The sequence below is a fragment of the Coptis chinensis genome, chromosome 9 (genome assembly GCF_015680905.1).
Source record: "Coptis chinensis isolate HL-2020 chromosome 9, ASM1568090v1, whole genome shotgun sequence".
NCBI lineage: Eukaryota > Viridiplantae > Streptophyta > Magnoliopsida > Ranunculales > Ranunculaceae > Coptis > Coptis chinensis.
This window is the reverse complement of record NC_141464.1, coordinates 56,756,216-56,770,126: the sequence shown is the minus strand read 5'-3', so window position 1 is coordinate 56,770,126 and position 13,911 is coordinate 56,756,216. Positions and strand designations below refer to the sequence as shown.

Here is a 13,911-nt window from a genome sequence, read left to right as displayed (position 1 = left end):
CGATATCGGTTCATATATCGGTGTACCCAAAAACCGATATATATCGGATATATCAGATATATCTATTTTTTTGGTTACTAGTCCAAACTATTTAAAATATAAAAAATATCAGATATATCGGAAATATAATATCGAAAATATCGGAAACATATCAGAAATATATTAGAAATATCGGATTTATATTAAAAAATGGTCAAAAAGTCAACCGATATATATCGATTATATCGGAAATATCAATTATATCGGTGATATAAAGTTTTATATCGGAAATTCCGATATATATTGGAAAAAAGGTGGTTCAATATTCGGTGGATATATATTGAAAATATCGATATCGGTGTACCAATTTACCGAGATATATCGGATATATCGGTGATATTTTGGGCCTTGCCACCCACGACCCACATATCACAATTTAGTATTTTACAGAAATTTCATTATGATTTAGTGCTAAGAGCATCTTTAGAAGAGATACTAGAAAAACACCAAATATTTGAACCAAACCAAACCAACACCAAACAATTTTAGGAGAAACATCAAATATTCGACACCAAATCACGCACGACTTTCGCAAAACCACGCAAGAGACCATGCCCAAGCCCATGCGGTTTTCGGTAAACCGCGACACATTAAAATTTGGTGTTCGAAACACTACGAGACAAAGGCCCAAACTAACGCCAAAGCCCATGTGGTGTTCGCAAAACCGCAGGGTTTATCTAAAGTCGCGAGTGAGATTTGATACAGCATCAAAGCAACCACAAAATTTTTGTCGATTTGGTGTTTTTTTTGTGTTTTCATCAGTATGTGTCTCTCCTAAAAATGGAAAAACACAAAATTATTGAAAATTTGGTATTTGATGCTAGGATAGTGTCTCTCCTAAAGATGCTCTAAGTTGGTAGAGATTAGAAAACTCACCTCAGTGTGATGAAACCAAATTTCAACATCCAAAGTCTTACAGATAAAATGGAATCCGCTCCCAGCTTCCTATAAAGTTACACGTGCCAAAGCAGTGGAAAATTGTCTGAAATAACTCGAACTCCATAATTAGTGGATCAGCAATCCAAACCGTCCCTTAATTGAAATAACTACCGATTTTAGATAAAACCCGCATCCTCTGAATTCCATTCATTCAATTGTTGCACACTTGCACCTGGCTAACCAAGGTCAAATACCACATGGACTTAAGCCTTCAAAATCTGCCGACAACAAAAAAAAAAAAAAGATACAAATTGCTTTATTAACTTTTCTATTATCCGCATCTCACATGGTTTGAAATTTCAAAGACATCATTGATCATTGTACCTTTGTAAAGTTTGCAATCCACTAACACTAGCGTACAAATTTCGTTAAGTATACTCCGATCGATTTCAGTGGTCCGAATGTTCTTACATTATTGACCAATCATGTCATATACTCTCATCGCGTGATTCACGTCTACCAAATTGTACGGATGCAACTCTTCTAAAAAAAGAGGTGCTTATTACCACTTCCCCTGTAATTACTCTTTTAGTTGTAAATTAAGGTAAACCAACCAATAAAATATTGCATTTCCATAACTAAATATTCTGGACCCCACCACCTTCTTTATCATATATATATATATAAGATATATATATTGTGAAAGCCTGCCAACTCTTGAAACTGTCCACACTAAAATGAAGATCTCTCTACTCATATCCACTCTCCTTGTACTTACAACTCATGTTCAAAGTAGATACATCACTACACTTACTTCAAAAACATCTTCATCTGAAATATTATCAGATGGCATAAAACAATATGTTTATGCTTCATCAGAAACTTGTGAACAGACATATGGTTTCTTACCATGTACAACTACTATACTTGGGAATCTTTTTCTTATTATTGTATATGGTTACTTGATGTTTCTTGCTGCTAGTTATCTATCAACTGGAAGTGAACTTTTTCTTGAGATTCTTGGTCCTGGTATTGTTGGTGGTCTTTTTCTTCCTATGCTTGGTGCTCTTCCTGATGCTCTGCTTATTCTTGGTCAGTGTCTCACTTGTCATTTTGATCTGCTCATTTTTTTAAATTGTAGTAGGTAAGAATGAAAGTACTAGTGTGATTTTGCACTGTAGCAAAAATTTGAAAACGTGGATTAGTCTGATGGTTGGTTGTTTAAGGTGGGGATTTGATCGATTTCACAACGATTTACTGATGTCAATTGAGAGATATCATTGATCTCTGTTATTGATGCAAAAGGGATAATGTTTTAAGCAATAGAAAGTGTAGTTCTTGTCTAGCTGATTGGTGAATTGTTGTGTCTCAGGCTCTCAGCTAGGTTGGATTAAAGTATTAGAAAATCACTATACTATAATATATATGATGATGTTGACTCTCTTTGTGTTTTGTCCCATGTTTTCATCCCATCCTTGATTATATGAAAATTTTCAAAACTGAATAAGCAGTCGTTTCCTTTCACATCAAGTAACATTATTGCCAATGAGGATTTGTAGCAAGGTACACTTTTTTTTCCTTCATTTTGTTGACATTGGGGAATGTATGTCACATTAGCGGCGAATATATTTGACAATCTGAATACCTATTTTTGAACTTGTCTTCAACTGCTTCCAAGTCAATCTGAATATAATTGATTTGAATCTGAAGAGTCCTAATTCCGTAATTTAAATATCAAGGGAAAAGTAGAAGATTTTAAAAATAAAAATGCAATATGCAACTGATGCTTGCAAGCTTTGAGCAGTTTTAGACAAACATATTGTGATGAGGTCGGCTCTTCTAAAAGCCCAAAGCAAACACATTCAAGTTAACTATACTCTATCTTCCCATTGAGGTCCTTAGCTTATCAAGTATCTCATATTTCTTATCTTATTATGTGAGGGACTTACATACATATTGCTAAAAATATTTCTCCTAATGTTCTGGTTCTTTTTGTATAGTATCTGGACTGTCGGGGACTAAAGAAACTGCTCAAGGTCAGGTCTTGGTTGGAATGGGATTGCTAGCTGGATCTACTGTCATGCTTTTGACATTATTATGGGGATCGTGTGTTCTTCTTGGGAAGACTGATATCGAAAATTCAAGAGTAATAGATTCACAAGATACTAAAAAACTCAGTTTAACAGGTAACCTTCTTTGTATTATTATCTTCAGTTGTATGCTCCGACATGATATCATCAACAGAACATTCTAGTGCTGTCGCATTCAAGGTCAATAATGAGGAGTTTACATTGTTGTAAAAAAACATTACACTCATAACTTCAACACCTTTATATAGATGGCATTAACAATATGCTTTAAAACTTGAGAGTCAACCAACAGAGTACTAGTTTCTCACATTTTTCAATCTAGGAGAGACCTTAGTTCAAACATTCTTTGTACAGGCACTTCATTTTGTAATCTGTAAATGTATGGATCTACTAATGTATATTTGGAGATTTGCTCATTAATGCTGTAGTTGTGATTGGTATATAAATTGCTGAATGGTGAATTCGAAAGGACCATCATGTGTAAAGGTGTCAGTTTATAGTATTTTAGATTTATATCCAATTGCCCAATGACTGAATTATTTTAAACACCCTTTATTATCAGACCTTTATAAGAACTTCAGCATAGGCTTTGAAAATTTTGACAACGGCTAATTCAGATATGCTTCAATCCACACAGGGTCTGGTATTGGTGTTGATATATGGACCAGTTATGCTGCAAAAATCATGGTTATATCTGTGATTCCATTTATTATCGTTCAGTTACCACAAATTCTTCATACCTCCTCTGGAAGACGCTTAGCAGTCTTGATTGCGCTCATTGTTTCCGTTGCTTTACTTGTCTCTTACTGTCTTTATCAGGTACTGATTTCATTAGATATTATTCAAACTGTATGTGTTGTTCTTCCTTTATTCTGGATTGTGAACTGGGTTAGGGCCAAGGAACCTTGTCCTAAAGTGATTATGTTGCTTTATAACTTCAGCTTTGACCAACGAAAAACATGGGTGCAAAGACATTGTACGTGTTTCCGTAGAGTAAGGGAGAATAATTTCTGATGTTCTAATTCCTGAACACTTCTAGAACTTGGTTTTGTTAGTCAGTGTCCTACCATGAATGTAAAAATTTTCGAGCAGTATCTGATTAAGAACATTGCTTTTTATTTTATATTATTTTTCCTTTTCACGTTTCACACCCTCTAACCATGTCCGGCCTGCGCCTTGTGATATCCATCACACAATTTTGTGCAACTGAAAGATATCTCCTCCTCAAAATTTGAGAAAACAATTATAGCTATTCCACCATTACACATTGTTCCCTTTTCTTCATCTTTCTCCTATTTTGTTCTTCTACTTTCTTCTGAGTTTTTCTATGTTTCTTCTTTTTCCCGATCTTCATTTTCTCTGGTGTTGAACGCTCACACTGTTAAATTGCCAATTTCTCCATAAGCTCCTTGTTTCTTCTTCCTGATCTTCATTTTCTCGTGTTGAACATTGTTAAATTGTCAATTTCTCCAAAAGCTCGAACTTGTAGAAGGACATATTCTATTATGAATATGAGAGGAGGCTTTTTTTTGGGGGCACACTTAGGGTCAACACACACAGGCCAGTTCCCTCAAAAGATTTAAGCATCCTCCTATCAACTACACTCTACACCATCCCATCTCACTGGCCTTGCCTAGCTTCTTGATTCTTAAACAATGTCACCACAAAATCCACATCAGTAACACATTCCTTACTTTTCTGATCCACGCTTAAAGGATAAGTATTTTAATACACCAGGTCAACAATCAGTTGACTGCATTGGTGGCAGCTACCATACTCGCTGCTCTCAAGAATGACATCCCCTCCCTAGCCGTCTAACATTGAATGCGACTTTGGCAAAGGACCAAAAAGCGTTAACTAGGAGTACCCCTCCCCTCATCCCCAAATTACACACAACCTAATTTCCAATCTAGTGGGGGGTAAATCCTAATTGGCTCATCAAGTGGGGGTATATTCCTGGTTAACCCTATAAAATTGGCCAAGATCCAAACCTTCTGTCTGTTGAAATGTGACAACCAATGCTGGCCAAGGACCCAACATCCATAAAATTGGACTGCAACATCCTAAACCTCACAGGCGAACGAAAATATAAAAAGTTGAAAACACGTATCTAGTATATACACATAGATCTTGCTGGTCAACCTTGGGTCTTCTCAACCTTGTACTTGTTTTTTTTTCTTCTCTATAAAACTTTTGTATTTATAGTCATCGAGTTCTTATAAACTGCCATTTACTCCTTGCTAATACTGTCTTCTGTGTTTTGAATGTTGGTGCAGATCTTTCAGCCTTGGATTCAAGAAAGGAAGCTTGCATATGTGAAGCATAAACATGTCATATCTGGAATTCTAAGACATCTTAAAAAGCGTGCACTAGGAAGACTTCTTACAGATGACTATAAACCCAATGAAGATGTTATAAGAAAGTTAGTCTTTGTTGGACTTCTTGTTTGTTTTGTTAGCACATAGTTTCTTCTTTTTATTGAGTCATTCATGCATAATGACAGGTTATTTAGAACAATAGATCTGGATGAGGATATGTATTTATCAGCTTCTGAATTAAGAGCACTGATAATTGGAATTCGGTTTGAAGAGATAGATTTGGATCACAATGATGCTGTCCAAAAAGTAATGAATGACTTTGATACTTCTCGTGACAATCGTGTTAGTGAGGATGAGTTTGTCAAAGGTATTTCAAAATGGCTTACTGAAGCCCAGCGTTCTGCAAAACCTGCCCGTAATCCTGGTCCAGACACAATGAAGTTTATAGATCACTTTCATGTGGTAAAGTTTCTGTGATACTTATCTCTCATTTTCTGGTAACCTGAGCATTATGTTGCCTTATAATATTCCATTCAATACATATACAGCAAACCAAGCAAGAACATGATCTGCTGCTCGGGGATCAGAGTGATGAGATAGTGGAGGGTGTTGAGAATGCTAAGTGGGTGTCTATTAAAGCTGGTTTGCTTTTGTTGCTGGGAGCTGTCATTGCAGCTGCTTTTGCAGATCCCCTTGTCGACACTGTCGACAATTTCTCAACTGCGACCAGTATACCCTCTTTTTTCATCTCGTTCATCGCTCTACCTTTGGCTACTAACTCCAGTGAGGCTGTGTCAGCACTCATTTTTGCAAGCCGGAAGAAGAAAAGAACATCTTCGTTGACATTTTCTGAGGTCCGTTCATCCCCATATCTCTTCAAGAAGTTTTTAAATTTTAATAGATGCACTCTGGATAGTGGATATAACGTACAATTTCTGTCAGAATCTTTGTTATTTTTCACTTTCTTGATTATAGCCTTGTACAATTTTTGTTTTGCTATTTAACCGTCTTTTAATTTAGAAACATAAAGAAATAAATTTATTTCATTGAAGAAAGAGGGGTAGAGATCGTATTGCAGAAGAAAAAAAAAATCTACATAGAAAATGAGGAAACCTGTTAGAGTAGGAGATCAAAGGACAGTAGGAACTTCAGTTCTCTGGTTAGAACCGCTCTAATGAGAGATTACAATGGAAATATGTTTTCTGGGTGGAACTTTTTAAATGGGAGACATCAAATATATTTCTGCATGATAATTTTTGTAGTACATCGTTTTTATTATGAAACACTATTGTTTTTTGTTGCAGATCTATGGGGCTGTTACCATGAACAACATACTTTGCCTTGCTGTATTCCTAGCCATTGTGTACGTCAGACACCTAACATGGGACTTCTCAGCTGAAGTGCTAATCATTCTCATTGTTTGCATCGTCATGGGTCTCTTTGCAAGCTTCCGCACTGTGTTTCCTGTGTGGACATGCTCAGTCGCATTTCTGCTCTACCCATTCTCTCTGGCACTGGTTTATGTTCTTGATTATGTTTTTGGGTGGTCATAGACTCATTAAAATTGAGCAGAACACAGAATTCCGTACAGAAGTTATCTACTGGGTATTTTTCCAGAGTAATATGAGTGAGCTTGGGAAACATGAATTATCTTTTTTAGTTTTTTGAACTAGTGGGTATTTTTGAATGTTATGCCTAATGTGAGTGGTAGAGCAACTCCATACAGGAATTGTCATTTTAGTTTGTGACTTAATATGTTGTATTTCAGAGTGATAACTATTTTCCCTACAAAAGTCAAGGATCTGATGGCCACCTTTTTTGGGGACAGCAGTCACCTCTCACCACGCATAAAAGGAAATGTTGTACTAGAGATCAAATGCTGTCAGGAGTCAGTTTTGTAAAACTCTGTATAGCCAAAGGCCCAAAAGCCCAAAACATATCTCTCAGTAAACTTGTTTCAGTGCATGGTGATCAACTGCTCATTGGAGCATCATCACAGCCATCTACTCTGATCAGTCATACCTTAGCTAGAACCATCGTACCAACTACCAACTTGAAGATTATCAATGTCGAAACTACTTTTGTATGATAAACTGAAAAATGGACCCTTGATGCATAACCAACTACTACTGTATCCATGAATATAAGATCTGTCGTACATTAGAAAAATCACCACTGATTGTGTTTCTTCCATGCATGTTGACTTGATTCGTTCATGATGATAAAGTGGATTCTGAATTAGATGGTGCATTGGTGGCGGTGGGGTTGGCTTAGATAAGCTGTCCTTCCTTTGCAGAACTGAAAACAGGGAACTGTGAGTGAAGCTCAGTCCAATAACCTGCAGAATGTTTGGTTTGATATGGTGATAGAAGTGTGGTTCATATTTCTTATGGGAAGACGTTGGGTACTTTTAAGATTCCTAGCTAAAGATCATTAGAGGCATAGGATTCTTTTTCTTACCAAAGTGATGGCGTGGATAGGAGGATAAAACTGATCATTTTTGCAGTGGTAGCAAACTTTGGATTAAGTGCGCATAATTTTAGATATGTGTTTGGTTGTGGGAATGACGGATTGCCACAAAATCGAAGATACAACTAAATACCTCAAACATATTTTTTCAACTTCAATTGTTTGGAAATACTGCCTGCACTCATTGAAGCAACCTATCCTGCACTTCCATCAAAAGCTGGCTTGTTTTTACTGGTTTTATTACGTATTTTTGTGCTAAATGAGCAAAATGTTCCACCCAAGTTACAAAGTTTAGCGGATTAAGATAGACAACCATATTGAGTCTCCGCTAGGCAAGCTTAGTTAGGAATATGAAGATGCATCAACAATCAACATATACCATGAAAGAAAGAGATCATGAGTTCACAACAAAGAAACTAGTTCATTAAAAACAAACCTATCTACATCTTTCTCTATCTTTCACTTTCTGTATGACTCAAACTCACATGGCCAAAACATCCATTTCTTTCGTATTCATGTGACACATGGTCAAATTCATATCACTTTGATTTTTTTGGGAAAGCAGGTTGAACAAATCTTTCCCTTACAGACAATCAAATCCCCCAGTACCGTTTACGTTTGGTCTCTTTGAGAGAGGCAACGGGGGTACGTACCTCAAATTTAGAAACGAAACTTGTTTTGTATATACAATGACTTCTCAATTAAAGCCTTAGGTTGAGATCGACAGCGTCACTGATCTTACTTCTTTGGTCCCTGGAGTTGGATGCCATATGACTGATCTGCGGCGATTTGGGAGGGAAGAAGCAGTAGAAATGCTGTGATTGAGTTGACAATACACCTCGTTGGAACACTGGTTCTCCATAGTATTCCTGAATAGTCAATTACAAAATATAGAGATATTAAAATCACAACATCATAATATAGTATGTACCTCATTAGATAAGAATGCCTAATTACTTATTGGATCATACTTCTAGTGGAGACGTATTGAAATCCGAGACTTCTGGGTGAGTGTAGGCTGAAATTTCTAAGGGCTGCCTAGGTTTAGTTGTTGTTGAAGATGAAGTAGCTGTAGGAAGACCCAAGGTGAGAACAGTGTCTATAGCTCCATATTCCTTACTGCCATTGCTCCAATTTGGATCGGGTATGCCTGCCCTCCAGTCAAAAAGAGGCTCACTCAAGCCTGGAGGACCATCTCTGAGAAAAGGGCAACCAAAACATGAATGACCAACAACCAGTATGATTTTCAAACTTCCAAAGAACAATAGACGCGCAATAATGCAATGCTAATTAAACTCAAACTAAGCCACCTGCAACTTGATTTCCCTGGTTCCAAAAGTAATGTGCCACCATTCTCACGTGGGGATCTTTCATCCAATCCACAAATTGGAGGAACAAACATTGGAAAGTTGCATTGAAATGAAGGAGTGGGCTGGTTGTCTAATGAGAATGGCCATGGCCTCTTCATGCCAATCATCTATAAGACATTGTAACAAATTTCATCAATGAAAACAACCTTAACCCTCCTTTAGATCACAAAAGTTTAGAAACAAAAAGAGAATCTAAACATACTTCATTATCAATTTAAGATCCAATTACATGACAAAAAAAGGTCAAGAAGTATGCAATACCTTCTCATCCTCAGGCCAAGGAGGAATTCTGTAGTTGCTATCATAGCTTTGGTTTGAAGGGGGCTCTATCTGAAGATTTAGTCCAGACAAGAACGGATTCGAGACATTCACCTGCAATTTAGGCTATCTTGCAATTCAGAAAAGATGAGTTATAGGTTGATGAAACTAATACAGAAGCAAAAATTTAATTAGTCACCTTTATAGAATGATTTTGTTGCTGCTGTTCATTTTGTCGCTGCATCAAAATAGAGGAAGATCCAATGGGATTCAATTCACTGTGTAAATGAGTTTGAAACACCAAGCCATGATTCACTTTGTAACCCTCCTTATCATAGCTAAATTCAGAAGAATTCAATACATTGGTGAGACAACTATGCCTTTCTATTGTTGAACCACCTCCACCTAATGGATTACTACTATTCTGACCATAAACTACTGGTTGTGAGGGAAGTGGAGGTGGATTTATAGATGAAGATGCGCCGAGTATAGCTGAAGATGCCCCAAACACCGAGAAATGTGGTCTAAAAGACCGTAATTCTGTTGAAGACTGTTGATGAAAAGGTATCGAAGATGAAGATTGGTTACGATGTTGAGAGTGAGGGGCAAAGGGGAAGGAAGATGATCCTAGATTAGCCGCTGATGCTGCTGGATTATTCTTATGTTGCTCTTCTATCCTGATCTTCTCTAACTGTTCAACCCCAAGACCTCTTTGAGGTATTTTCTTCGGCTTTGGTTTCTTTGAAACTCGACTTCCACCACCCCCTCCACTACTAGTACTACACTTTTGTTGCTTTTCTTCACCCATTCTTCATTTCTTCCATCTAACCCACAAAATCTCAGACAGAAAAACTTGGACACATCCAAAGTAACAGAATACTAGACACTGTCTAGAACTCGAACAAGGATCAATGAAAGTTCGATAAGGATGAAAATATCAGGGACAAAACCAAAATGTGAATCAAAAGAACCTAAAGGTCAAAGTACCCAGAGCATAGATGGCAGAAAGAATCAGAAATAAATGTTGAAAAAACAGATTCTAGACAGCCCAAGAACATAGAACAAAAAATGAAGAGAACCTAAGTGAAAAAGTTCATTAAACAGCTAAAAACTCCACCAAATGACCCACACACAGAACACAAATGCTCTCAAACATAACCAGCAGAATCATGGTTTGAGACCTACACAGAGAACCCCATCCGGCCCTTAGAGAAAACCAAAGAGTAAAATGTTGTGATCAAGTTGGCATGGAGATCACCAATGTTTTGGGGGATATAATGGGATATACTTATATATAGTAAATCTAAGAACCCCAGAAGCTCAAACTTCCAAGCAAACAGATTGAGAGAGAAAGTAGAATCTGAAAACACCGGATCTTTCTCAGTCTCTCTCCTATTTGTTTGTCTGAGAGAGACAAATGAGAAGCTTTTAGAACCAACCAAATTCAAGCTTTTTAAAAATCTTTCACATCACTTTTTTGCGCACTAATTCTCGTTCTAATCAATCTCTCTCTTGTTCTTAAGACCAACTCTTAAGATTTATACAACACAACATCATGCACAGCTTGAAAACATCTCTGTTCCACCTTTCACTTCTCAACACTATTTATAGACTAGTCGAAACTTGAAAACAAAGATAAATGCATGTATGCGTAGTATGAAGACATGAGGCATGTACAATTTATCTCTATGTCTCAATGCTTCTTGTTCAAATGGTATCATGCTACATTTTGCAGCTTTTTGCACAAAAGTGGGACCCAACAAGCACACTTGATTGATTATAAAATATCGAAAATTTAGCCAACTAAACCAAATCGTCTACGACCTGACGTAATTTGTTTATTAACTCCCTTCATAGGGAAATTGGTTCCTTTGATTAAATTAATTGTTCCAATTAACTCCCTAGAGAAGTACACTGAAAAGGAAGATTCGATCAACAAGATCTTGGAAATCTCAAGTTCTGATGCTGGTGGAGAAAAAAGGGGTGTTGGACGTGGAGGTGACGGTGATTATGGTGCAGCACCAACTAGCTGCCTAAATTGGATGTTTAACTTTTGAGCTTCAATTAATACTTTATGTTTTAGACTGTCCAAATGTGCGGAGAAAAATCGACTTTTGCTACAACTTTTGTTATATCTGTAAATCAGTATAAGTGTATAACATGATGTTCTGATTTATCTAGTTTATGATTTGTTGTGAATGGAAGTGAGGTTAGAATCATACTACAAAATATCAGGATATGGATATTTATCGATATTCAATTTCTGGATATGTATCGTGGATATACCCCTCTCTTTGGAGATATTTGATATTGTTTCACATACAAATATCGTTGATATATCTAAAATATCAATAAATATCGTGGATATTGTAGATATTTCTTAATATATCATGATACATTATTTATATTTATTTGAAATATAATGGTAAATATTAAATAAAATTGTTATATATACAAAATATCTTCAAATATCACAAATATCGCAAATATCGTTGGAATATCACCGATATTTGCAGTCGTATATATCTTTGAACATATCGTGATATTTATATATCTTTTTCTGGAATCTGGATAGATATCTCCAAATATCGCGATATATCGGGATATTTTGTACTATGGTTAGAACTGTTTTCAGTAGTTATGTTATCTGATTCATAGTACAAAATATCCCGATATATCGCGATATTTAGAGATATCTATCCAAATTTCAGAGAAAGATATATAAATATCACGATATGTTCAAAAATATATATGACTGCAAATATCAATGATATTTCGATGATATTTGCAATATTTGGGGATATTTTGTGATATTTTGTGTATATAACAATTTTATTTAATATTTACCATTATATTTCAAATAAATATAAATAATGTATCATTATATATCAAGAAATATTCACAATATCCACGATATTTGTCGATATTTTGGATATATCCACGATATTTGCATGTGAAACAATGTCAAATATCCCCAAAGAGGAAGATATATCCACGATACATATCCAGAAATTAAATATCGATAAATACCCATATCCTGATATTTTATACTATGATCTGATTCTCTATTTCTATATGTTTTCTTATTCCATTTTGTTTTTTGTTTTTTCATTCCGATGCTCCCGAGGCCAGAACTCTCTTCAGAAACCGTTTGTTCTAACTCTGCTATTTATTGGGTATATTCGTCATACCTCAATCCCCTTAGCACCTAGTTTAGAATTTAATTTGGAACAAAATATTTTCTTGTATAATTTCTGTGCTTTGAATATATGGTTCAACTGCTCATTGGAAATTTGAAATTATACAAGTACACTAAAAATCTTGACCAAATTATCAGAAAAAAAAAATGTTTTCATCTAACAGGAATTAAATTATTTAACAGAATACTTACCAAATTATTTGATAGAATACTTATCCCACTCGTTACAAACAATTAAAAAAAAATAAAAAACACTAAACCATTTCACAATTAAAAAACCCAAACTTTAATCTATATCTAAAAAAACAAATAAAACTCTTCTTTCTAATAACAAAATCACTCACAATCCCCGAGAACCCAACTCTTTATAAAACTGTTTGACAATACTTACCCCACTCGTTACAAACAATTAAAAAAAAACACACTAAACCAACTCACAATTAAAAAACCCAAACTTTTATCTAAATCTAAAAAAACAAATAAAACTCATCTGCCAAATAACAAAATCACTCACAATCTCCGAGAACCCAACTCTTTATTAAACTAGCGTACTCTTTGACAATATTTACCCAATTAAAAAAACAAAAAATACTAAACCAACTCATAATTAAAAAATTCAAACTTTTATCTATATCTAAAAAAAGAAATAAAACTCCTCTGCCAAATAACAAAACCACTCACAATTCCCGAGAACCCAACTCCTTATTAAACTCTTTGGCAATACTTACCCCACTCGTTACAAACAATTAAAAAAAACAAAAAACATTAAACCAACTCACAATTAAAAAATCCAAATTTTTATTTATATCTAAAAAAACAAATAAAACTCTTCTGTCAAATAACAAAATCACTTCACTCGCTCTCTCTTAGATTATATTGAATAATACAAGTTTAAAAAAAATGATAATATTAACGTATATAGAGCCACATTCTATTGTCTTGTTTTAGGCCACCAAAATGTCAGGGTCGGCACTGTTTCTATGCTCCCAACTTGTAGAGGGCTAGGTAAGTGGTCAAGATATGGGCGAGACATCCTTTTTCAAGTTGCTACAAAATAACAAGATACACTTAGCGGTGTTAATTATTGTGGAAAAGCTGCTAAAATAACTTATTGTAGCTAATTATGTTGGTGGGAAAACAAGTGGCAACAATGCAACCAACCTAAAAAGGGTTTGGTATCTACTCTAATGGAAATATAAAATATGAGATCTCTCAATATTCACCTGTATTATCAGAAACATTTGATCAAAGTCATCAAGGGAAAAATCTTATAAACTAGAGAAATGGAA

At 35.4% G+C, this 13,911-nt stretch overlaps 2 protein-coding genes across 3 annotated transcripts; one reads left to right on the top strand and one right to left on the bottom strand.

Moving 5' to 3' along the window:
* Positions 1-1,626: 1,626 nt before the first annotated feature.
* Positions 1,627-7,119, top strand: LOC147476873 (sodium/calcium exchanger family protein / calcium-binding EF hand family protein). Its single transcript, XM_086582089.1, has 7 exons — positions 1,627-2,010; positions 2,919-3,104; positions 3,646-3,827; positions 5,285-5,430; positions 5,512-5,788; positions 5,875-6,180; positions 6,631-7,119. The coding sequence occupies exons 1-7, from the start codon at positions 1,656-1,658 to the stop codon at positions 6,877-6,879; spliced, it is 1,701 nt and encodes a 566-aa protein (XP_086438215.1). The 5' UTR covers positions 1,627-1,655; the 3' UTR covers positions 6,880-7,119.
* Positions 7,120-8,196: 1,077 nt separating this feature from the next.
* On the bottom strand, positions 8,197-10,998 carry LOC147476872 (uncharacterized). 2 transcript variants are annotated; one of them, XM_086582090.1, is made up of 5 exons: positions 9,623-10,998; positions 9,427-9,549; positions 9,106-9,272; positions 8,767-8,992; positions 8,197-8,664 (listed from the first exon to the last, which is right to left on the bottom strand). In XM_086582090.1, the coding sequence occupies exons 1-5, from the start codon at positions 10,229-10,231 to the stop codon at positions 8,497-8,499; spliced, it is 1,293 nt and encodes a 430-aa protein (XP_086438216.1). In that variant the 5' UTR covers positions 10,232-10,998; the 3' UTR covers positions 8,197-8,496. The 2 variants fall into 2 exon arrangements, with proteins under 2 accessions (XP_086438216.1, XP_086438217.1); XM_086582091.1 differs by having other exon boundaries at positions 9,427-9,537; positions 9,623-10,690.
* Between the last annotated feature and the right edge of the window lie 2,913 nt (positions 10,999-13,911).